Raw genomic sequence first — 25,612 nt, 5'->3', positions numbered from 1 at the left:
ATGACACTATGTACATGACACTCTGTACATGACACTCTGTACATGACACTCTGTACATGACACTCTGTACATGACACTATGTACATGACACTCTGTACATGACACTCTGTACATGACACTCTGTACATGACACTCTGTACATGACACTATGTACATGACACTCTGTACATGACACTCTGTACATGACACTCTGTACATGACACTCTGTATATGACACTATGTACATGACACTGCACATGTTGACTCTAAGAGTGTGCAAAACAGAATGAGAAAATATATATACACTATAACCACATATAAACCTGTTTGATGCTTCGAAGAGTTGCTGGGGATCAATTTTGGTTCAGATCAATCAATGTTTACTTATATAACCCTAAATCACTAGTGTCTCAAAGGGCTGCACAAACCACCACGACATCCTCGGTAGGCCCACATAAGGGCAAGGAAAACTCACCCCCAGTGGGACATCGGTGACAATAATGACCCAGTGGGACGTCGGTGACAATAATGACTATGAGAACCTTGGAGAGGAGGAAAGCAATGGATGTCGACCGGGTCTAACATGATACTGTGAAAGTTCAATCCACAATGGATCCAACACAGTCGCGAGAGTCCAGTCCAAAGCGGATTCAACACAGCAGCGAGAGTCCCGTTCATAGCGGAGCCAGCAGGAAACCATCCCAAGCGGAGGCGGATCAGCAGCGCAGAGATGTCCCCAGCCGATACACAGGCAAGCAGTACATGGCCACCGGATCGGACCGGACCCCCTCCACAAGGGAGAGTGGGACATAGAAGAAAAAGAAAAGAAACGGCAGATCAACTGGTCTAAAAAGGGAGTCTATTTAAAGGCTAGAGTATACAAATTAGTTTTAAGGTGAGACTTAAATGCTTCTACTGAGGTGGCATCTCGAACTGCATTCCAGAGTACTGGAGCCCGAACGGAAAACGCTCTATAGCCCGCAGACTTTTTTTGGGCTTTGGGAATCACTAATAAGCCGGAGTCCTTTGAACGCAGATTTCTTGCCGGGACATAAGGTACAATACAATCGGCAAGATAGGATGGAGCTAGACCGTGTAGTATTTTATACGTAAGTAGTAAAACCTTAAAGTCACATCTTAAGTGCACAGGAAGCCAGTGCAGGTGAGCCAGTACAGGCGTAATGTGATCAAACTTTCTTGTTCTTGTCAAAAGTCTAGCAGCCGCATTTTGTACCAACTGTAATCTTTTAATGCTAGACATGGGGAGACCCGAAAATAATACGATACAGTAGTCGAGGCGAGACGTAACAAACGCATGGATAATGATCTCGGCGTCTTTAGTGGACAGAATGGAGAGAATTTTAGCGATATTACGGAGATGAAAGAAGGCCGTTTTAGTAACGCTTTTAATGTGTGACTCAAAGGAGAAAGTTGGGTCGAAGATAATACCCAGATTCTTTACCGAGTCGCCTGATCAGGTCGAGATTGAGTTGAGCCATGATTTTATGGCAGTTTTGAAATTTAGTAGGGAAGTTTGAATTTTAAAGGCCTACTGAAACCCACTACTACCCACCACGCAGTCTGATAGTTTATATATCAATGATGAAATATTAACATTGCAACACATGCCAATACGGCCGGTTTAGTTTACTAAATTGTAATTTTAAATTTCCCGCGGAGTTTCTTGTTGAAAACGTTGTAGAATGATAACGCGTGTGCGTGACGTCACGGACTGTCAGGAAATATTAGCCCAGCACCATTTGCGGCTAAAAGTCGTCTCTTTGCATCGCGCAATTAAACAGTATTCTGGACATCCGTGTTGCTGAATCCTTTGCAATTTGTTCAATTAATAATGGAGAAGTCAAAGTAGAAAGATGGAGTTGGGAAGCTTCAGCCTTTAGCCACACAAACACACGATGATTCCTTGTTTAAAATTCCCAGAGGTGAAGCTTTACTATGGATCAGAGCGGTCAAGCGAACATGGTTATCGACCACTTGTCAACCGGCAGGTTTCGGTGAGAAAATTGTGTTAAAAAGTCGCCTCTTACCGTAGATCTGTGGAGTTTGCGCCGTCCTTGTATCTGCCGTCAACTTCCCTCAGTGGACACACCCCTCTGACTATCAGGTACTATTTAATCTCACTTTAACACTAGCAACACAATAGAAAGATAAGGGATTTCCCAGAAGTATCCTAGTAAATGTCTTTAAAAACATCTGAATCCGTCCCAATACAATCGCCTTTTTTTTTTTTTTAACATTATTATTTTTTTTTTTCTAGTCCTTCGCTATCAATATCATCATCCACAAATCTTTCATCCTCGCTCAAACTAATGGGGAAATTGTCGTTTTCTCTGTCCGAATAGCTTTTGCTGCTGGAGGCTGCCATTATAAACAATGTGAGGATGTAAGGAGGCCTCACCCTTGTGATGTCATCGTCTGCGACTTCCGGTAACGGCAAGGCTTTTTTATCAGCACCAAAAGTTGCGAACTTTATCGTCGATGTTCTCTAATAAATCCTTTCAGCAAAAATATGGTAATATCGCGAAATGATCAAGTATGACACATAGACTGGACCTGCTATCCCCGTTTAAATAAGAAAATCTCATTTCAGTAGGCCTTTAAGGTCTGTTGGTAGTGCATTCCAGCGTGTGTTGGCTAAATAGTAGAATGCATTTTTTCCCTCTTGTGTAGTACCTGTGAGCATCACTTTGGGGAAATAATTGGACAGGTACTTGGGGACAGTTTCTCTGAGTATTTTAAATAGCAGCAGATTGCATTTTTGTGTACTCTTTCCTCAACTCTAAGCCATCAAAATTTGGTAAAGTGGGCTTGAGTTAGGTGAGTCCTATATGGGAGGTTGAGCAGGAGTCTCACCAGCTTGTTTTGGGGAGTTTGTAGTTTTGGTTTTAGTGGCTTGAGGATACTGGTGAACCATAAGGTGCAGGCGTAGTCAAAATAACACTGTATGAGGCCTCCGGCAAGGGTCTTAAGTGTATCCCTGTTGATAAAACGCAGAAATCCTGTCCAAAAGTGTAGTTTTATTATAGAGCAGGGGTTGGCAACCCACAGCTCTGGAGCCACGTGCGGCTATTGGATCACTCTTATGTGGCTCAGCTGCATACTTGCCGACCCCCCTATTTTTCCGGGAGAGTGCCTCTCCCAGAAATCTCCCCAGGATAACATTCTCAAATTTTCACCCGGACAACAATATTGAGGGCGTGCTGTGATGGCAATGCCTTAAACGTCCTTTCGACCATGTTGTCGCGTCTGCTTTAATACCATGTTATCTGAGTGCCGGCCGGCCACATCTAGTGTGCGGCTGCTGACTCAACGCACAAGCAACTGCAAGGCATACTTGTTCAACAGCCATACAGGTTACACTGAGGGTTGTGATATAAACATTTTTAGCACTCTTACTAATAAGCGCCACACTGTGAAAGCACACCACATTTCGGGAGAACATCCGCACTGCAACACAACATAAACACAACAGAACAAATACCCAGAATCCCATGCATCCCTAACTCTTCCGGGCTACATTATACACCCCTACTACCCCGCCTCCGTGCGTGGGTTGAGGTGGGCGGGGTTGGGGGGCGGCATTTGGTGGTAGTGGGGGTGTATAATGTAGCCCGGAAGAGTTAGGGATGCATGGGATTCTGGGTATTTGTTTTGTTGCGTATATGTTGTGTTACAGTGCGGATGTTCTCCCGAAATGTGCTTGTCATTCTTGTTTGGTGTGGTTTCACAGTGTGGCGCATATTAGTAAGAGTGCTAAAGTTGTTAATATGACAACCCTCAGTGTAACCTGTATGGCTGTTGAGCAAGTATGCCTTGCAGTCGCTTATGTGTGTCTGCAGAAGCCTCATGCAACATGTGAATGGGCTGGTAAGCTGTTTGTTACGATTGTAGAGGGCGCTACACGCATTGTCATCATAGCACGCCCTTATTATTGTTGTTTGGGTGAAAGCCAGCAGACAGTCGAGAGAATGGTTGCTCTTAAACTCAATAGTCTCCCGGAACAATTGAGATGGTTGGCAAATGTGATGTTGTCAAGCGGCATTCAAATAAAACTCGCGGGCCACACTAATATTACATTTTCATATTAAGGTGCGGGCCGCGTGTCTTAGACCCCTGGTTAATACTTAACACAAAGCAAAAACAAAACTTTGTACGCTGTGTTTTTTCATTTTAAATTTCTCAAGAGTCTTGTGGCTCCCATAGTTTTCTTTATTTTGTGAAACGGGTCAAAATGGCTCTTTGAGTGGTAAAGGTTGCCGACCCCTGTTATAGATCTTGGTTATTTGCTTTTAATGCCATCTTTTCACCCGAAAAGATGGTGATTATGGTATCACCTGCTTTAATCGTAAAGCCCGGGGATTCACATAGGTTGTGCTTGGACCCAAATAGGATGGACTCTTGTTTTTCCCAGGAGTAGGGACAGTTTGTTATAGGAATGCCAGAGATAGAGATTACTTAGTTCGGTGCGAAGTGCACTTTTAACCTTCAATTTGTCCCTGTCCGAGGCCAGGATTGCAGAATCGTTCGCGAACAGGAACAAATTGGGCAATTACGTATGTGAATTAAATACATAGCAAGCTTAAAAAATAAACAAAGTGCCCATATACAATAAAATACACATATAGTACATACATTATACACATTTATAAGAATAAAAAGGTGCATTAGGGTGGAAGGTGGCGTACACCCTGGACAAGTCGCCACCTCATCACAGGGCCAACACAGATAGACAGACAACATTCACACTCACATTCACACACTAGGGCCAATTTAGTGTTGCCAATCAACCTATCCCCAGGTGCATGTCTTTTGAGGTGGGAGGAAGCCGGAGTACCCGGAGGGAACCCACGCAGTCACGGGGAGAACATGCAAACTCCACACAGAAAGATCCCGAGCCCGGGATTGAATTCAGGACTACTCAGGACCTTCGTATTGTGAGGCAGATGCACTAACCCCTGTTCCATTGTGCCGCCCTGCCTGATACATATAGAACAGGGGTCGGCAACCCAAAATGTTGAAATAGCCGTATTGGACCAAAAATACAAAAAAAAATCTGTCTGGAGCCGCAAAACAAATTTAAAAGCCATATTACAAACAGATAGTGTGTCATGAGGTATAAATAGAATTAAGAGGACTTAAAGGAAATTAAATGACTTCCAATATACCTACAAATGACGCTGTTGTAACACGTGCTGAATGAGGCTTGGCATTGTCTTGCTGAAATAAACAGGGGCGTCCATGAAAAAGACGGCGTTTAGATGGCAGCATATGTTGTTCCAAAACCTGAATGTACCTTTCTGCATTAATGGTGCCTTCACAAATGTGTAAGTTACCCATGCCTTGGGCACTAATGCACCCCCATACCATCACAGATGCTGGCTTTTAAACTTTGCGTCGATAACAGTCTGGATGGTTCGCTTCACTCTTGACACAATGTCGAATATTTCCAAAAACAATTTGAAATGTGGACTCGTCAGACCACAGAACACTTTTTCACTTTGCATCAGTGCATCTTAGATGATCTCGGGCCCAGAGAACCCGGCGGCGTTTCTGGATGTTGTTGATAAATGGCTTTCGCTTTGCTTAGTAGAGCTTTAACTTGCACTTACAGATGTAGTGACGAACTGTATTTGGTGACAGTGGTTTTCTGAAGTGTTCCTGAGCCCATGTGGTGATATCCTTTAGAGATTGATGTCGGTTTTTGATACAGTGCCCTCGGGGGGATCGAAGGTCATGGTCATTCAATGTTGGTTTACGGCCATGCCGCTTACATGGAGTGATTTCTCCAGATTCTCTGAACCTTTTGATGATATTATGGACCATAGATGTTGAAATCCCTAAATTTCTTGCAACTGCACTTTGAGAAATGTTGTTCTTAAACTGTTTGACTATCCTTTCTTGTAAAAGACTGAGCATTTTTTAGGAAGCTGTTTTTATACCCAATCACGGCACCCACCTGTTCCCAATTAGCCTGCACACCCGTGGGATATTCCAAATAAGTGTTTGATGAGCATTCCTCAACTTGCCACCTTTCCCAACTTTCTTTATTACGTGTTGTGTTGCTAACATCAAATTTTAAAGTTAATGATTATTTGCAAAATAAAAAATAAAAAAGTTTATCAGTTTGAACATCAAATATGTTGTCTTTGTAGCATATTCAACTGAATATGGGTTGAAAATGATTTGCAAATCATTGTATTCTGTTTAGATTTACATCTAACACAATTTTCCAACTCATATGGAAACGGGGTTTGTAGATACACTATGTAGAGATTCAAAGCTACAGTTACCATCAAAGTATTGACTTCAATATCATCAACCATGTACTGTAGACCTCGTAATCAGAGCCTGAGCAGCAAAGCAAGTGCAGGTGCGATGCAGACCACTGAATTTTGCAAGCATGTCAGGTATGGCAAAAAAAAATATTTTTGAGGGTCTTTAAAATGAAATTTTAAAATTGGCTCTCTAGTTTAATTTGTTATTTTCAAGCAAGCCTCTTAAGGACAAAATCTAGGAGGATGATGTTTAAAAAAATTATTGCGAATGAGTTGTGAATTGGCGTGAGAATTTAAATTGTGTCTTCGTACCTGAACAGTGCTTAGGTTTGGCCGAAAGAGCGTTTGATTTAGAAAATGTAATTAGTGTTTTAGCTAACCTTTATTCCAGGGGTCACCAACCTTTTTGAAAGCAAGAGCTACTTCTGGGTACTGATTATTGCAAAGGGCTACCAGTTTAATAGACACCTAAATAAATTGCCAGAATTAGCCAATTTGCTCAATTTACCTTTAATAAATAAATATATATATATATTTAAAAAAATGGGTATTTCTGTCTGTCCTTCCGTCATACATTTTTTTTCCTTTTACGGAAGGTTTTTTGTTGAGAATAAATGATGAATAAAACACTTAATTGAACGGTGTAAAAGAGGAGAATACAGGAAAAAAAATGAAAATTACATTTTGAAACATAGTTTATCTTCAATTTCGACTCTAAAATTCAAAATTCAACTGAAAAAAATGAAGAAGAAAAACTAGCTAATTCGAATCTTTTTGAAAAAATAAAAAAAAAGAATTTATGGAACATCATTAGTAATTTTTCCTGATTATGATTCATTTTAGAATTTTGATGACATGTTTTAAATAGGTTAAAATACATTTTAAAATAGGATTTAAATTGGATTCGACAGATTTTCTAGATTTGCCAGAATATTTTTTTTGAATTTGAATCATAATAAGTTTGAAGAAATATTTCACAAATATTCTTCGTCGAAAAAACAGAACCTAAAATGAAGAATTAAATTAAAATGTATTTATTACTCTTTACAATAAATTAAAAAAATACTTTAACATTGATTTAAATTGTCAGGAAAGAAGAGGAAGGAATTTAAAAAGGTAAAAAGGTATATGTGTTTAAAAACCTAAAATAATTTTTATGGTTGTATTTTTTCTCTAAAATTGTCTTTCTGAAAGTTATAAGAGGCAAAGTAAAAAAAAAAAAAAAAAGAATTTATTCAAACAAGTGAAGACCAAGTCTTTAAAATATTTTCTTGGATTTTAAAATTCTATTTGAGTTTTGTCTCTCTTAGAATTAAAAATGTCGGGCAAAGCGAGACCAGCTTGCTAGTAAATAAGTAAAATTTAAAAAATAGAGGCAGCTCACTGGTAAGTGCTGCTATTTGAGCTATTTTTAGAACAGGCCAGCGGGCGACTCATCTGGTCCTGACGGGCGACCTGGTTGGTGACCCTTGCCTTATTTCCTTCCTTTACGTGTCATTTCTTTTCCAGACTGGCAGATTGTCACGCTGGCACTGTTGTTAGGGGGCGGGGCCCTAGTGCTGATGTCCTTCCTGGTGGTTCTGGTGGCCGTGTGCATCGGCACCAGGTGGCGGTTCTACGGCCCGGTGGCCTTCATGCTGTTCGCCACAGGTTAGTACACAGACCACACAAGTTCACATCAACGAACTGGTTCGAAACATGTTTTTTTTGTCAAAAAAAGAAATAAATATCATGATACATTTCCTTTCATCCTTCTGTCTTCATCTTCCATTCTTAGTTCTTTCCTTTTTTTTTGCCCCTGCATGTACAGTAGAGAAAGTAAATATTTGATCTGATTTTGTAAGTTTACCTTCTTACAAAGACATGATTAATCAAGAAAGTACTTCTTACGGCTGGGTCTGGGATGGAACAACAAAGGAGGAGATGAGACTGAAGTTAAATGTGTGCAAAAGATTATTTGATACAACAAAAGACAAAATTAACATATATGTCAATCAATCAATCAATGAATATTTATATAGCCCTAAATCACTAGTGTCTCAAAGGGCTGCACAAACCACAACAACATCCTCGGCTCAGAGCCCACATAAGGGCAAGGAAAAACTCACACCCAGTGAGACGTTGGTGACAATGATGACTATGAGAAACCTTGGAGAGGACCACATAATATGTGGGCAACCCCCCCCAGGGAACCTATGGCTCTAGAGCCAGATGTGGCTCTTTTGATGACTGCATCTGGCTCTCAGATAAATCTTAGCTGACATTGCTTAACACGATAGGTAATGAATAATTCCGCTGGTAATCACAGTGTTAAAAATAACGTTCAAAAGACAAGACATTCACATGCATTTTAATCCAACCATCCATTTTCTATCGCACCTGTTTAAGAAGTCGCATTAATGGTAAGAAGTATTATATTTATTATTGGTTAACTTTAGAATAAGTGAATTATATTGTGAAGTGAATTATATTTATATAGCGCTTTTTCTCTAGTGACTCAAATAAATAAATGGATTGTACTTGTATAGCGCTTATCTACCTTTGAGGTACTCAAGCGCTTTGACACTACTTCCACATTTACCCATTCACACACACATTCACACACTGATGGAGGGAGCTGCCATGCAAGGCGCTAACCAGCACCCATCAGGAGCAAGGGTGAAGTGTCTTGCTCAGGACACAACGGACGTGACGAGGTTGGTACTAGGTGGGGATTGAACCACAGACCCTCGGGTTGCACACGGCCACTCTTCCACTGCGCCATTTACAGTGTCAAACGCTTTTTTAAAATCTAAAAATACTGCTCCAACATACTTACCCTGGTCCAAACTACCCTTATCATTTCGGTGAACTGGCACACAGCTTTTTCAGTAGAATGTTTGGGCCGGAATCCAAATTGTTTAGGATTTAGTAAATGATTTTCCTCTAAACGGGTCATCAATTGCCACCAGCTTCTCAATTACCTTTGAAATCACAGGCACAATTTAAATTGGTCGATAATTGCATGCCTCATTTGCTGCACCAGACTTAAAAATTGGTGTCACAACAGCTGTTTAAAAACTTTGCGGGAATTCACCATTTTTAATTGATAGATTTACTACATGTAATATGGGTTTTGGTAATATTATAACAGGTTTTCGTCGAAGAGGTTACTATATTAAATACATATTTTGCTTTTAAATTGTTCAGATGGCTAATGATTTCCAGTACCTTGTTTTGATTAGCTGTGTTATGTGAAAAGATGAGGGTGAATCTTCCGTATCATTGCATTGTAGCATTCTTGGGATAAAACTGTCTACAAGTTGTTGAACCATTCCATTAACAATAAGTTTAAATATGCAATTTCCTGAAGTAGATTTGCAATTGGTTAATTTATTGATATTATTTCCAAATGAGTGAACCATTTCCTCGAGAATCTCCAAACATCTGCATGAAGTAAAAAGACAAGGACTTTCTCAGTTCACTAACCACTAGAGGTAGGAATCTTTGGGCATCTCACGATTCGATTACGATTCAAGAGCTACGATACGATTACAAATTAATTATTAACGCAGTTATACATTGTTTTTTGTTTTACTAAAAAAGTGTTTATCACTTGCAACTTAAAAAAACCCCAATTCATTTGGAAAAAAAACAGTTCAATAATTTCTCACATTTATTAACATTTTTGTTAGCGTTGAACAGAATAAATAGCTTTTTACCTACAAGTTGCCTCTTGCCATCTTCTGCATTTTTTAAATCTCAAAAACCATCGCCAACAAAGCGCTTTACATAGTGAAACCCAATATCTAAGTTACATTTAAACCAGTGTGGGTGGCACTGGGGGCAGGTGGGTAAAGTGTCTTGCCCAAGGACACAACGGCAGTGACTAGGATGGCGGAAGCGGGGGTTGAACCTGGAACCCTCAAGTTGCTGGCACGGCCACTCTACCATCCGAGATGTACTGCTCCAATAACAGCGTTATTAAAAAGAATAAGAGACTTGTTATTCTCTAAAAATGTTGGTCTTACTTAAAAATGCACGCATTTAATTGTATTCAGTGTTGAAAAATATTATATGGCTCTCACGGAAATACATTTTAAAATATTTGGCGTTCATGGCTCTCTCGGCCAAAAAGGTTCCCGACCCCTGCTCTAGGGGGACCGAAAGCAATGGATGTCGAGCGGGTCTAACATGATACTGTGAAAGTTCAATCCATAGTGGATCCAACACAACCGTGAGAGTCCAATCCAAAGTGGATCCAACACAGCAGAGAGAGTCCCGTCCACAGTGGAGCCAGTAGGAAACCATCCCAAGCGGAGGCGGATCAGCGGCGCAAAGATGTCCCAGCCGATACACAGGCGAGCGGTCCATCCTGGGTCCCAACTCTGGACGAGCGGTTCATCCTGGGTCCCGACTCAGGACAGCCGGCACCTCATCCATGGCCACCGGACCAGACCCCCTCCAGTGGGACAGAGGAGAAAAAAGAAAAGAAACGGCAGATCAACTGGTCCAAAGCAAACAAATGTGCCAAAAACAAGACTGGAACAAAGCCCTAGCCATCAGCCAGGAAAGAACAAGCAGAGCAGAGAATTAGCAGAGACAGGAATCCTGGATCCAATGAGCAAAACCACATGCAGGTGTGAGATCTGCAAACCAAGAGGGAGCGAGAGAAGAGCAACCAAGCAGGCAAGAACACAGAGCCCTTGCTCGCAAACATGAAGGAGAGGAAGTGAAGTGAAGTGAATTATATTTATATAGCGCTTTTCTCTAGTGACTCAAAGCGCTTTACATAGTGAAACCCAGTATCTAAGTTACATTTAAACCAGTGTGGGTGGCACTGGGAGCAGGTGGGTAAAGTGTCTTGCCCAAGGACACAACGGCAGTGACTAGGATGGCGGAAGCGGGAATCGAACCTGCAACCCTCAAGTTGCTGGCACGGCCGCTCTACCAACCGAGCTATGCCGCCCCCAGGCAGGCCTGAACACTTTTGGCCTATGTCAGAAGTGGAAATGATAGTATGACAGCGTCTTTACGGACCAGAAAACACTTGGTGATGTAACCAAGGGCAACAAAGCAAGCACCTGGCCACCAGGAATAAACTTCTTGTACACAGAATACTTATCATACTGCTTTTTCATTTTACACTAAACCACAACAACACACTTCTCTGCCACCCCCTGAGCTTTATACACTATGAACCTAAAAGCAATTGCAAAATCAATCAAGTTATTTGAAGGGTACGGCCTTTCCTAGTTGAACTTAGGCCTTTTATTAATATCTCGATATTTTTCGGCCATATCACGATACACTACATATATCTCGATATTTTGCCTTAGCCTTGAATGAACAATTGATGCATATAATCAGCAGTATGATGATTATATATGTCTACATTAAAATATTCTTCTACATACTGCATTAACATATGCTCATTTTAAACTTTCATGCAGAGAAGAAAAACCACAATTAAGTCAATTTCCCAAAACTGTATTTATTAAACAGTTATTAAGCAGTGGCACAAACATTCATGTCATTTCTAAACCGAAAGTGCAAGATTGTCAGAGACATTTTAAAACAAGCTATCAGTGCACTTTTGTGCATGATGTCACTAAGACGACACATTCAAACACTAAATTAAAGTGCACTTTTTGTACAGAACGCAACAATAGTTTAAAACAAATAAAGTACACTTTTGTGCATGATGTCACACAAGACATTTCAATAACTGTCAAATAAAAATGAGCTGTGTAACAGGAAATCAAATAGTGTATGTCTGGGGTCACCAACGCACCAGGTAGCCCGTAAGGACCAGATGAGTCGCCCACTGGCCTGTTCTAAAAATAGCTCAAATAGCAGCACTTACCTGTGAACTGCCTCTATTTTTTACATTTTATTTATTTACTAGCAAACTGGTCTCGCTTTGCTCGACATTTTTAATTCTAAGAGAAACAAAACTCAAATTGAATTTGAAAATCCAAGAAAATATTTGAAAGACTTGGTCTTCACTTTTTTAAATAAATTCATTAATTTTTTTACTTTGCTTCTCATAACTTTCAGAAAGACAATTTTACAGAAAAAATACAACCTTAAAAATGATTTTAGGATTTTTAAACACATATACCTTTTTACCTTTTAAATTCCTTCTTCTTCTTTCCTGACAATTTAAATCAATGTTCAAGTAAATTTTTTTTATTTTAAAGAATAATCAATACATTTTAATTTAATTCATCATTTTAGCTTCTGTTTTTTCGATGAAGAATATTTGTGAAATATTTCTTCAAACTTGTTATGATTAAAATTAAAAAAATATATATTCTGGCAAATCTAGAAAATATGTAGAATCAAATTTAAATCTTATGTCAAAGTCTTTTGAATTTCTTTTAAAAATGTTATTCTTGAAAATCTAGATGAAATAATGATTTGTCTTTGTTAGAAATATAGCTTGGTCCAATTTGTTATATATTCTAACAAAATGCAGATTGGATTTTAACCTATTTAAAACATGTCATCAAAAATATATATTTATTGTGAGAAATCATTAAGATGATCAGTGTTTTCAAAAAGATAAATATTATTAATTATTAATAACAGAGTTAAAGGTAAATTGAGCAAATTGGCTATTTCTGGCAATTTATTTAAGTGTGTATCAAACTGGTAGCCCTTCGCATTAATCAGTACCCAAGAAGTAGCTCTTGGTTTCATAAAGGTCGGTGACCCCTGGTGTATGTCCCTTGCTATGTGGTAGGTTACTACGGACGTTATTAAACTCTGTTGACTATTTTTTTCATACGATCTGGAAATAGTTGCTTCGACATTTTGTTGGTGTGGCACCGAACGGAGATGTTGACATGCAGTTTCAAGCACTCTTCATTCTCTAGCGGGTGACTTTTCAAATGATGCTACAAATTATCAGTAGGTGCTACTTTTTGTAGAAACACTTTTACCGCATACCATTTTCTACCGCTTATCCCTTTGGGGGATGCGGGGGGTGTTAAATTTGCAAAAGAAATGAAGTTTCTCAGTTTGAACATTAAATATCTTGTCTTTGCAGTCTATTCAATTGAATTTAAGTTGAAAAGGATTTGCAAATTATTGTATTATGTTTTTATTTACGAAAAACGTGCCAACTTCACTGGTTTTGGGTTTTGTACAAATTAACATACAAACCTTATTGTTTGTTTTTGTTTGATTATTTTGTCTTCTAACCTAAGGTAAAGTAAGCTAACTAAATCAAATACCGAAAATGCATAATAAAGAAGGAAAAAAACATATATATGTTGCACTGGAGTATAAATCGCATTTTTGGGGGAAATTTATTTGATAAAATCCAACACCAAGAATAGACATTTGAAAGGCAATTTAAAGTAAATAAAGAATAGTGAACAACAGGCTGAATAAGTGTACGTTATATGAGGCATAAATAACCAACTGAGAAGGTGCCTGGTATGTTAACGTAACATATTATGGTAAGAGTCATTCAAATAACTATAACATATAGAACATGCTATAAGTTTACCAAACAATCTGTCACTCCTAATCGATAAATCCCATGAAATCTTCTCCCTCGATGTCGCTTCTAAACAACTCTGCCAACTCCAAAAGTATGTCGTTTTCTGCTGCATATTTCACTACGTCCAGCTTGTAATCTGAAGTACATAATTTCCTTTTTGGTGCCATTTTAGTTCAGCCCTTCTCAGTTTTTATAAGTTACCGCCAACGATGAAATGATCCATTTTAATAGCTACGGCAGTAGCATATAGCATATAGCAGTTAGCATTCCATGACCCACAATGCACTTCTGCCATGACCCTCCCCCGCCGAATTCTTATTGGTTGACGTGTGTGTGACGATTGCTGACATTTTCTTCGTCTCTTCCGCGAATGAGATAAATAATATTATTTGATATTTTACGATAATGTGTTAATAATTTCACACATAAGTCACTCCAGAGTATAAGTCGCTCCCCTGGCCAGACTATGAGAAAAACTGCGACATATAGTCCGAAAAATGCTGTGTTCTGCCATTCCTTTTACCCTCTCAGTTGTATCTGCTGTGTTAAAGGAACATGTTTTCTTCTCTAGTGGTTCTGCAGACCTGCAGCTTGGTGCTGTACCCCATCAAGTTCATTGAGAGTATCAACCTGAAGATTTACCACGAGTTCAACTGGGGCTACGGCCTCGCCTGGGGCGGGACCATCTTCTCTTTCGGCGCTGGCGTTCTCTACTGCCTCAACCCCAAGAGCTATGAGGTGTACTACTAGCTCCCATCACACCTACGGTACATGTTTGGAAAGGTTATCAGGAGGATCCTCAGGGCTGGGGGCAGAGGATACGGTTCGGGTGATTAGTTGTGTTAGAGCCTAGAACTCAAGGATTGTTGCACACACGTTTACACTGCCGCTTCCATGCCGTCATGTGTCTGAAAGAACTTCCGTAATATTGCCAGTGAAGAGCTAAGAAATAGCTATGGAAGACGTTGGATTTGGATGTGTTTGGATGTGCAGGTGGCAATGTCCTGCAGTGTTTCTTCACAGTTACATTTCTCAAACGTTCATAATAGAAAGCAAAAGAAACACTCCAAAATAATTCACACAGTCAAAATCAGTCACTTACTGTGAAATAGCAGAAGGAAAACATACAACCCATCTCTTCTTTTCCACATACATAACCATACTATCATTGTCATCCTAGCTTTGTCCCAAGGCTATGGAAATGGATCAAACTGTGTTATAGATTAAACTATCTGTCAGTATTAGCAAGGTCTTTAGAGTAAAACTACTCATTCGGATCGGTCAGACAGTTGCACAAATTAGCTAAAACTTCAATGCTAAATAAATGAGAAGATTATAGCACATGTTGATGATGGCATATTGTCACGACTGACTGCTAGCAATCTGCCATTGATCTTTTTGGCCAGACTTTGCAAACTTATCACCTTCCGAAAAACAATGCCTAAAATGTGAAAATAGTAGGGGTGTAGCGGTACCTGTATTTGTATCGAACCGTTTCGGTACGGGGGTTTCGGTTCGGCACGCGGGCGTACCGAACAAGTTCGGAAGCAGAAGTCTTCACAAGCTGCTCTGCTTTCTGCCTCTGTCTCTGCCTCATTGTCCCGCCCACACGACCATCTGATTGGTTACATACAAAGCCAATCAGCAGTGCGTATTCAGAGCGATGTAACGGCCAATCAGCAGTGCGTATTCAGACTTCAGAACGATGTAGTGAAGTGAAGTGAATTATATTTATATAGCGCTTTTCTCTAGTGACTCAAAGCGCTTTACATAGTGAAACCCAATATCTAAGTTACATTTGAACCAGTGTGGGTGGCACTGGGAGCAGGTGGGTAAAGTGTCTTGCCCAAGGACACAACAGCAGTGACTAGGATGGCGGAAGCGGGAATCGAACCTGCAACCCTCAAGTTGCTGGCACGGCTGCTCTACCAACCGAGCTATACCGTCAATGCTTTAGCGTCGAGCAGATATTCCTCTACCCAAATTATACTAAACACTTCCCAGTCACAACTATTACAAACATCATTATTAACCCGTTGACCTTTTAGAAACTTAAACTGCAGCTCAGCTCGCTCACAGTATAGGCTTGAGATGAAGGCTAATTAGGTTGTAGCGTAATGTTAGCTAATTTTTCTGTGTGTGTGTGTGTGTGTGTGTGTGTGTGTGTGTGTGTGTGTGTGTGCGTGCGTGCGTGTGTGTTTTAGGGGCAGCAAAGCCCTGTCTGTCTGTTATTTCATTGAACTCCATTGTGTCTAGGGAGGAATAGTCTCTACTATTGCAATTGTACTATTTTTTTCAGCTGTAATTACATCAATCATTAGTAATGTAGCAGCCTAGTTTTGAATAGCAGGGTCCCTGCTGTCACATGTTGATAAAAATACAACATTTACATAATAAAAGTCAACTACAGGCTTCCCAAATTCTGTAATAAGTTAAGCATAATGAGTTGACATTAAACAGTTTCAGTGGAAGCTGTTTAATGTTAAACTTTTTATATGTAGAAGAAAGGTTTTTTCATTTTATTAAATCAAAGCAACAACTTGAGGCAGTTTAATGTGGATTAACGTGGGCAGAATTATTATAGTGTTCCCAATGTTAAAAGGATAAATCCATTGTTTACAAATTTGGTAAATAAATAACCCAAAAATGTATATTTTGTTGATTCGTTACTGTACCGAAAATGAACCGAACCGTGACCTCTAAACCGAGGTACGAACCGAACCGAATTTTTTGTGTACCGTTACACCCCTAGAAGATAGTGGGTTGAAAAGCTTGTACACTTAGGGCCTGATCTACTACAGCAGGGGTGTCCAAAATGTGGCCATTTGCGGGCCAGAACTTGGTTTTGATCGGCCCGCGACACATTCTATAAACACACTAAACAGGTCCCAAATTACAGCAAAAAACTATGAAAAATAAAACGGGATCAAATCCCCCCCCAAAAATGGGACCTGAAAACCAAAATGGCCAACAACTTGAGTGTCTTACTGTGTAAAGTCTTTGAGGCTTTCCGTATGTCCTGTCATGGTGAAAAAGTGTGCACATTTCTTGTGACACATTATGTTTTTGAGTGTACTAAATCTCTCAAAAGCGTTTCAGTTGACGGTATAATAGCAATATTAGTAAATAAAAGCTTACTTTCGAGCACAGTTTACAGAAATACAAATAAAATAGTTATTAAAATAATTAGGAATTATTTTATTGCTTTGTTATCTATAACACAAAGCTAAGATGTAAAAGTTTTTTTCAAATGTTAGCATATGTTCACCTACATTAATTTAGTTTGAGTATTTTTTATATACAAAATGTATAAAAGTGGCCCTCGCATCCGTCAATTTTTCTCTGGTTGGCCCTCGCTGGAAAATTGTTTGGACACCTCTTTACTACAGGTTTGCGTGTATTAAAACACGTGCAAACTTAGTAGCACACACGCAAAACAGCGGACCATCAGAACATCCACACTACTGGAAGGCGAAAATGCTCATTTCAGTATTCAGCACACGCGGTGTGATTTATCAAGACTAAAATTGTTCTGCGTGAGCTTTTTTGTGTGTTTATTTAGTTTGCCTGAAATGTGCGTGCAAAATGGCAGTTGTACAAAAATAGCTGTGAAAAAGAAAGTAATTGTTCTGCTGGGGGCGGTATAGCTCGGTTGGTAGAGCAGCCGCGCCAGCAACTTGAGGGTTGCAGGTTCGATTCCCGCTTCTGCCATCCTAGTCACTGCCGTTGTGTCCTTGGGCAAGACACTTTACCCACCTGCTCCCAGTGCCACCCACACTGGTTTAAATGTAACTTAAATATTTGGGTTTCACTATGTAAAGCGCTTTGAGTCACTAGAGAAAAGCGCTATATAAATATAATTCACTTCACTTCACTGCCTGGACGCACGTATGCTTGTTTACATATATGGACTGTCAGAAATGAAAGTATAATACATATCGTTAATTCAGCAATACCATCTTCTAATTTTGTAGCTACTAGATGACATAAGGCCTGAACAAAGGCATTTCGGTGCCTGTGTATTTTTTTTAAATTTGACAATGTTTTGCAGTATGCCTTTTTTTTTGCATCTGAAAGATTTCAGGTCATGCTCACAGTTATTGCCAACATCTACACAGGAGCGCACCAAAAAAGTGGGTTCTGTCGTAGATGCACTGCAACACTGCTTCTGATTTGCCCATAAAGAGTGGTACTTATATGTCTGCTGCATGTTTCAAAACATAGAAAATGGCACATGTAAGATCCTGATAACATGAATGTGCAGTAAATGAGTGCCTCCAATATAAAAGCTGCAAAGTACACGCAAAAACCTAATTTGAATAAGGCGGTCTGTGCCGGGTATCAATTGTACACGTAGTTTTACAGTAGTAGATCACACGCTACACGCCTACTAGTATACACTTGCAATGTTATAGTTTGCACACTTAGTAGATCAGGCCCTTACACTTACAATAGGAATGGGCGATACTGCAAATGTTGGTATCAATCTGATACCAAGTAAATACAGGGTCAGTATTGTCAATAATAATACGAATACAATTACAAACCCCTTTTCCATATGAGTTGGGAAATTGTGCAAGATGTAAATATAAACGGAATACAATGATTTGCAAATTATTTTCAACCCATATTCAGTTGAATATGCTACAAAGATAACATATTTGATGTTCAAACTGATAAACGTGTTTGGAGGAAGAAGAATACTGAGTTGCATCCCAAGAACACCATACCTACTGTGAAGCATGGGGGTGGAAACATCATGTTTTGGGGCTGTTTTTCTGCTAAGGAAAGAATGAATGGGGCCATGTATCGTGAGATTTTGAGCCAAAACCTCCTTCCATCATTGAGAGATTTGAATGGTTGACCAAATACTTATTTTCCACCGTAATTTACAAATACATTCTTTAAAATTCCTACAGTGTGAATTCCTGGATTTTTTTTTTTCACATTCTGTCTCTCACAGTTGAAGTGTACCTATGATGAAAATTACAGACCTCTGTCATCATTTTAAGTGGGAGAACTTGCACAATCGCTGGCTGACTAAATACTTTTTTGCCCCACTGTACATACTGAAACCACCCTTGATATCGATACTATCAACATTTGCATCGAACCACTGTTAACCGAACCGACCTTAAACATCACACATAACTTATTTACTGTGCAGTAAGTATGAATTATGGAATGCTGGAGAGGGCAGTTAACCTTCAGTCAGTCATAAATATCATCACTTTGCGAGATGCTTTAGATGTCTCAAAGAGCTGAGTGAAAGGTTCAGTGAGGGTCATGGATAAAGACGATGTCACCTGACAGACGGTGTCACACTGTCCTGACACCATGACAGTGATGCTTAGACCACAGCTTAGTCTAACTGTTTAGCTCGCTGAGACATGGGCTTTAGTGGTGTTGTAGGATCAAACATATTTTAATATAGGAACAGTGCAGTTGAGCAGTGCCTGACTGGTTGACCATAAACCACAAAACTCGTTGATCAGGCTCTGCCATGAAGCTCATTGTCATGACAACATCGAATCAAATACCTCAGTAACTTTTCCATCAACTGGAGTAATCTATGATTCTGCCAATAGTAGTGTTATTCAAACTCCATCATCCTGCAGTAAGACATAATAAAATATCTGGGTATGAATATTGCAGACTGTCCATGAGTGTCTGATGATCAGTATATCAAATCAAACACTTTCACACCAACCACCAGAGGGCCAACAAAAGACAGTGAAGTCATGTGAGAGTAAGAGTGGGACGTTGGGAACAGAGGGGCACAGTAAAGTTAAAGTACCAATGATTGTCACACACACACTAGGTGTGGTGAAATCTGTCCTCTGCATTTGACCCATCCCCTTGATCACCCCCTGGGAAGTGAGGGGAGCAGTGGACGGCAGAGGTGCCGCGCCCGGGAATCATTTATGGTGATTTAAAGGCCTACTGAAATGAGATTTTCTTATATAAACGAGGATAGCAGGTCCATTCTATGTGTCATACTTGATCATTTTGCGATATTGCCATATTTTTGCTGAAAGGATTTAGTAGAGAACATCGACGATAAAGTTTGCAACTTTTGGTCGCTAATAAAAAAGCCTTGCCTGTACCGGAAGTAGCAGACGATGACGTCACAAGCGTGAGGGCTCCTCACGTCCTCACATTGTTTATAATGGGAGCTTCCAGCAGCAAGAGCTATTCGGACCGAGAAAACGACAATTTCCCCATTATTTTGAGCGAGGATGAAAGATTTGTGGATGATGATATTGATAGCGAAAGACTGGAAAAAAAATTAAAAAATAAAGTTACAAAAAAAAAAAGGCGATTGCATTGGGACGGATTCAGATGTTTTTAGACACATTTACTAGGATAATTCTGGGAAATCCCTTATCTTTCTATTGTGTTGCTAGTGTTTTAGTGAGATTAAATAGTACCTGATAGTCGGAGGGGTGTGTCCACGGGTCTCTTGACGCCAGTGTCTGAGGAAGGTCGACGGCAAGCTCAGCTGATCTCTGGTAAGAGGCGACTTTTTAACACAATTTTCTCACCGAAACCTGCCGGTTGACAAGTGGTCGGGATCCATGTTCGCTTGACCGCTCTGATCCATAGTAAAGCTTCACCTCTGGGAATTTTAAACAAGGAAACACCGTGTGTTTGTGTGGCTAAAGACTAAAGCTTCCCACCTCCATCTTTCTACTTTGACTTCTCCAATATTAATTGAACAAAATTGCAAAAGATTCAGCAAGACAGATGTCCAAAATACTGTGTAATTGCGCGATGAAAAGAGACTACTTTTAGCCGCAAGTGGTGCTGCGCTAATATGTCCCCTGTTTTCAACAAGAAACTCCGCGGGAAATTTTAAATTTTGATTTAGTAAACTAAAAAGGCCGTATTGGCATGTGTTGCAATGTCAATATTTCATCATTGATATATAAACTATCAGACTGTGTGGTCGGTAGTTGTGGGTTTCAGTAGGCCTTTAACCCCCAATTCCAAGCCTTGATGCTGAGTGCCAAGCAGGGAGGTAATGGGTCCCATTTTTTTTATAGTCTTTGGTATGACTCGGGGCTTGAGCTCCCAACCTACCGATCTCAGGGCTGACACTCTAACCACTAGGCCACCGAGTAGGTAATCTGGCTGGTCACCAGTAGATCCTGAAAATATTAGGAAAGATAAATGCATTAACGGATAAGAGCCATTCCCTCCCACGGAGAGACCCACGGGGTGAAAACCCGGGAACATGCCCTCACTCACCGGCATTCTCAAGGCACACAACTCCTGCTTGTTCCCCAAAAGCCGGAAATGCTCCCGCATTGGGAAACCAAAGCTCACCCTTCAAAGCTGTGTTGCAGGATGTGCACAGACAAATAAATCATCAAGTTGCACAGACACATTAAGTACTAACAACACGTCCCTTCATTCCTTAACCGACATCCTAGGTCCGCAACTCGAAGCTAGCAATCCGAATAGAGTTGGCTCTGTAAACTGCCATGTTCACAAAACCCTGACAACAGCCACAAAAGCAGAGGGCCCAAAGTAGAAAACATTGTTAACATCCACTGTGCACCAAGTGACTCGGTATCCATCCACCTTTTAAAGACATGCCGAATACTTATACATGTATAAAGTTTTTAGGGGGGGCCAAAGACATATCCTATATACCAGGGGTCGGCAACCCGTGGCTCCGGAGTCGCATGCGGCTCTTTGATCAGTCTGGTGTGGCTCAGCTACATGCTTGCCGATCCCCACAATCTATCTGGGAGGTTTCTGATTTCAGTGCCTTTTCCAAAATTTGCCTGGGGTAAGCATGCTCTGATTTTCACTCGGACAGCAACATTGAGGGCGGGCTGTTAAAGCAATATCCATATCGTCCTCTAAATCATGTCGTCATGCCCGCATCAACACAACATTAAGTGCGTGCCGGCGGATCATGTCTTGTGTGAAACCCCTTCTACAATACTACGGTTACTGCAAGGCATATTTAGTCAACAGCCATACAGGTTGCACTGAGAGTTGTGATATAAACAACTTTAACACTCTTACTAATATGCGCCACACTGAACCAACACCAAACAAGAATGACAAACACATTTAGGGAAAACATCCGCACTGAAACACAACATAACAAATACCCAGAATCCCATGCATCCCTAACTATTCCGGGCTACATTATACAACCCGCCCTCCCCCCCAACCCTGCCTACCACAACCAATATATATATATATATGTATATATATATATATATATAGAGGGAACATTGTTTGGGGGTATCCATAATACGTCGATAGGGAGAAGTTTTTATTTACACGATGGCTGAGGCTCCACCGAACCCCTGAGGCCGACTCACCGAACCCCTAGGCTTCGATCGAACCCAGGTTAATAACCACTGACTTAGAGCAATGTCAACACATCTAGAAACACAAGCTGATGTTATTGATACTAAGGCAAAATACCTAATTAAGAACATATCCATCCCATCCCATCCATTTTCTACCGCTTATTCCCTTTCGGGGTCGCTGGGGGCGCTGGCGCCTATCTCAGCTACAATCGGGCGGAAGGCAGGGTACACCCTGGACAAGTCGCCACCTCATCGCAGAGCCAACACAGATAGACAGACAACATTCACACTCACATTCACACACTAGGGCCAATTTAGTGTTGCCAATCAACCTATCCCCAGGTGCATGTCTTTGGAAGTGGGAGGAAGCCGGAGTACCCGGAGGGAACCCACGCATTCACGGGGAGAACATGCAAACTCCACACAGAAAGATCCCGAGCCTGGATTTGAACCCAGGACTGCAGGAACTTAGTATTGTGAGGCAGACGCACTAACCCCTGTTCCACCGTGAAACATTAAGAACATATATTGACTGCAAATCATTGAAACAGTAACATTTCTGAGGTGTCTGAGCATTTTTGAGAGTGTGACATATAAGTCAAGTCAGGCTTTTAATAGCAGACTTCAGTTTAAAAGTTGACTGTTAATAACTGACATTGCAGTAAATAAAGCATTGCAAATTTTAAATGGCTTTAAAATTATATGGAATGGGATTTCCATATCTTAAAGTCCTACTGAAATGAGATGTTCTTATTCAAACGGGGATAGCAGGTCCATTCTATGTGTCATACTTGATCATTTCGCGATATTGCCATATTTTTGCTGAAAGGATTTAGTAGAGAACATCGACTATAAAGTTCGCCACTTTTGGCACTTCCTGAAAAAGCCTCGCCTTTACCGGAAGTCGCAGACGATGACATTGATTTTAATGGGAGCCTCCAACAAAAACAGCTATTCGGACCGAGAAAACGACAATTTCCCAATTAATTTGAGCGAGGATGAAAGATTTGTGTTTGAGGATATTGATAGTGACGGGATTAAAAAAAAAAAAAGTAAAAAAAAAAAAAACGCGATAGCATTGGGACGTATTCCGATGTTTTTAAACACATTTACCAGGATAATTCTGGGAAATACCTTATCTTTCGATTGAGTTGCTAGTGTTTTAGTGAGTTTAATATTAGCTGATAGTCGGAGAGGTGTGTCCACAGGTGTCGACGGCAGCTGTAAGGACGACACAAGCTCAGCTGATATCCGGTAAGTGGCGACTTTTTAACCACAATTTTCTCACCGAAACCTGCTGGTTCACATGTGGTTGGGATCCATGTTGGCTTGACCGCGCTCTGATCCATAGGAAAGTTACAGCTCCGGGAATTTTAAACAAGGAATCCCCGTGTGTTTGTGTGGCTAAATTCTAAAGCAGGGGTCACCAACGCGGTGCCCGCGGGCACCTGGTAGCCCGTACGGACCAGATGAGTAGCCCGCTGGCCTGTTCTAAAAATAGCTCAAATAGCAGCACTTACCAGTGAGCTGCCTCTATTTTTATTTTATTTTATTTATTTACTAGCAAGCTGGTCTCGCTTTGCTCGACATTTTAAATTCTAAGAGAGACAAAACTCAAATAGAATTTGAAAATCCAAGAACATATTTTAAAGACTTGGTCTTCACTTGTTTGAATAAATTCATTTATTTATTTTACTTTCCTTCTTATAACTTTCAGAAAGACGATTTTAGAGAAAAAATACAACCTTAAAAATTATTTTAGATTTTTAAACACATATACCTTTTTACCTTTTAAATTCTTTCCTTTTCACTGCTGACAATTTAAATCAGTGTTCAAGTAAATGCCTTTTTTTATTGTAAAAATTAATAAGCTAAAATTAATAATTAAATTAAAATGTATTTATGTTTTTTCGATGAAGAATATTTGTGAAATATTTCTTCAAACTTATGATTAAAATAAAAAAAAAATATTCTGGCAAATCTAGAAAATCTTTAGACTCAAATTTAAATCTTATTTCAAAGTCTTTCGAATATCTTTTAAAAATGTTGTTCTGGAAAAAGTAGAAGAAATAATGATTTGTCTTTGTTAGAAATATAGCTTGGTCCAATTTTTTGTATATTCTAATAAAGTGCAGATTGGATTTTAACCTAGGAAAAAAAATGTACGGCGAAATGACAGACAAAAATACCCATTTTTATATATATATATATATATATATATATATATATATATATATATATATATATATATATTAAAGGTAAATTGAGCAAATTGGCTATTTCTGGCAATTTATCTAAGTGTGTATCAAACTGGTAGCCCTTCGCATTAATCTTTAATTAATTTCTTATTAATTTCTCGCATTAATTAAATTCTTGTTATATTCTTATTTTACTCTTGTTATATTCTTATTTTACTGTTATATTGTTATTCCCATTGTTTTTATTCTTTTTGTAATATTTCTCTATTTTGTTTCCTTTAAAACCCCCATTATTTACTTTTTACTGTTTTCTTTAAATTGATCTCAACTCTGTACACTGCTGCTGGAATTTTAATTTTCCTGAAGGAACTCTCCTGAAGGAATCAATAAAGTACTATCTATCTATCTATCTAATCAGTACCCGAGAAGTAGCTCTTGGTTTCAAAAAGGTTGGTGACCCCTGGGCTAAAGCTTCCCAACTCCATCTTTCTACTGTGACTTCTCCAATATTAATTGACCAAATTGCAAAAGATTCAGCAACACAGATGTCCAAAATACTGTGTAATTATGCCGTTAAAGCAGACGACTTTTAGCTGTGTGTGTGCGCAGCGCTCATATTTCCTAAAAACGCGTGACGTCCTGCATACACGTCATCATTACACGACGTTTCCAAGACGGAACTACCGGGAAATTTAAAATTGTAATTTAGTAAACTAAAAAAGCCGTATTGGCATGCGTTGCAATGTTAATATTTCATCATTGATATATAAACTATCAGACTGCGTGGTGGGTAGTAGTGGGTTTCAGTAGGCCTTTACTATAGTAGTGGTACTGTGTTAGGATATGGAAATCCCAAAAATTTTAGGACATTTAAAGTGTGTCACTGCGAGTTCTTATGGGTTAAAAATGACCTACATACGTCCTTTGATTTTTAAATATGCACTTTACAGTGGTCCCAGCTAAAATAAAGTAATTGCACCATCAGTTCTGATTCCAGACTGTGTCACATTCCACTGAAAAGCAAACGTTTGTGATTGGGCACGATCATCTTGTATGTTTTAGCTCAGGTCATTAGTTTGATCATTTGGTATTAAATGTGGCTTTTAACATGTTTCCTGCAGAAACTATGTAGGCTAGGGAGTTACACTGTCTAATGATGTGCATAGAGATTTAGGAGCCATGTGCAAGTGTGTTATTGAGTGACGGCAGAGAAAAAGTGTGTCCATGTATGTGTGTTGGAATGTTTTAGATGCCTTTGTAGAGATGTCACGAAGCAGCATTTATTTGTACACTGACACAATAAAGCTCTGA

The 25,612-nt window shown here is 39.6% G+C and overlaps 1 protein-coding gene across 1 annotated transcript in view; it reads left to right on the top strand.

Moving 5' to 3' along the window:
- Positions 1 to 15,479, top strand: part of LOC133555177 (transmembrane protein 47-like) — a 29,585-nt gene extending 14,106 nt beyond the window's left edge. The window contains exons 2-3 of the mRNA XM_061904731.1: positions 7,785 to 7,925; positions 14,339 to 15,479. Coding sequence (XP_061760715.1) covers positions 7,785 to 7,925; positions 14,339 to 14,517 — 320 coding nt within the window. The 3' untranslated portion in view covers positions 14,518 to 15,479. The remainder of the gene's footprint in view (positions 1 to 7,784; positions 7,926 to 14,338) is intronic.
- The last annotated feature ends 10,133 nt before the right edge of the window (positions 15,480 to 25,612 follow it).

This window comes from Nerophis ophidion, linkage group LG06, assembly GCF_033978795.1.
Source record: "Nerophis ophidion isolate RoL-2023_Sa linkage group LG06, RoL_Noph_v1.0, whole genome shotgun sequence".
Lineage (NCBI taxonomy): Eukaryota > Metazoa > Chordata > Actinopteri > Syngnathiformes > Syngnathidae > Nerophis > Nerophis ophidion.
This window is presented reverse-complemented; position numbering and strand designations above follow the sequence as displayed.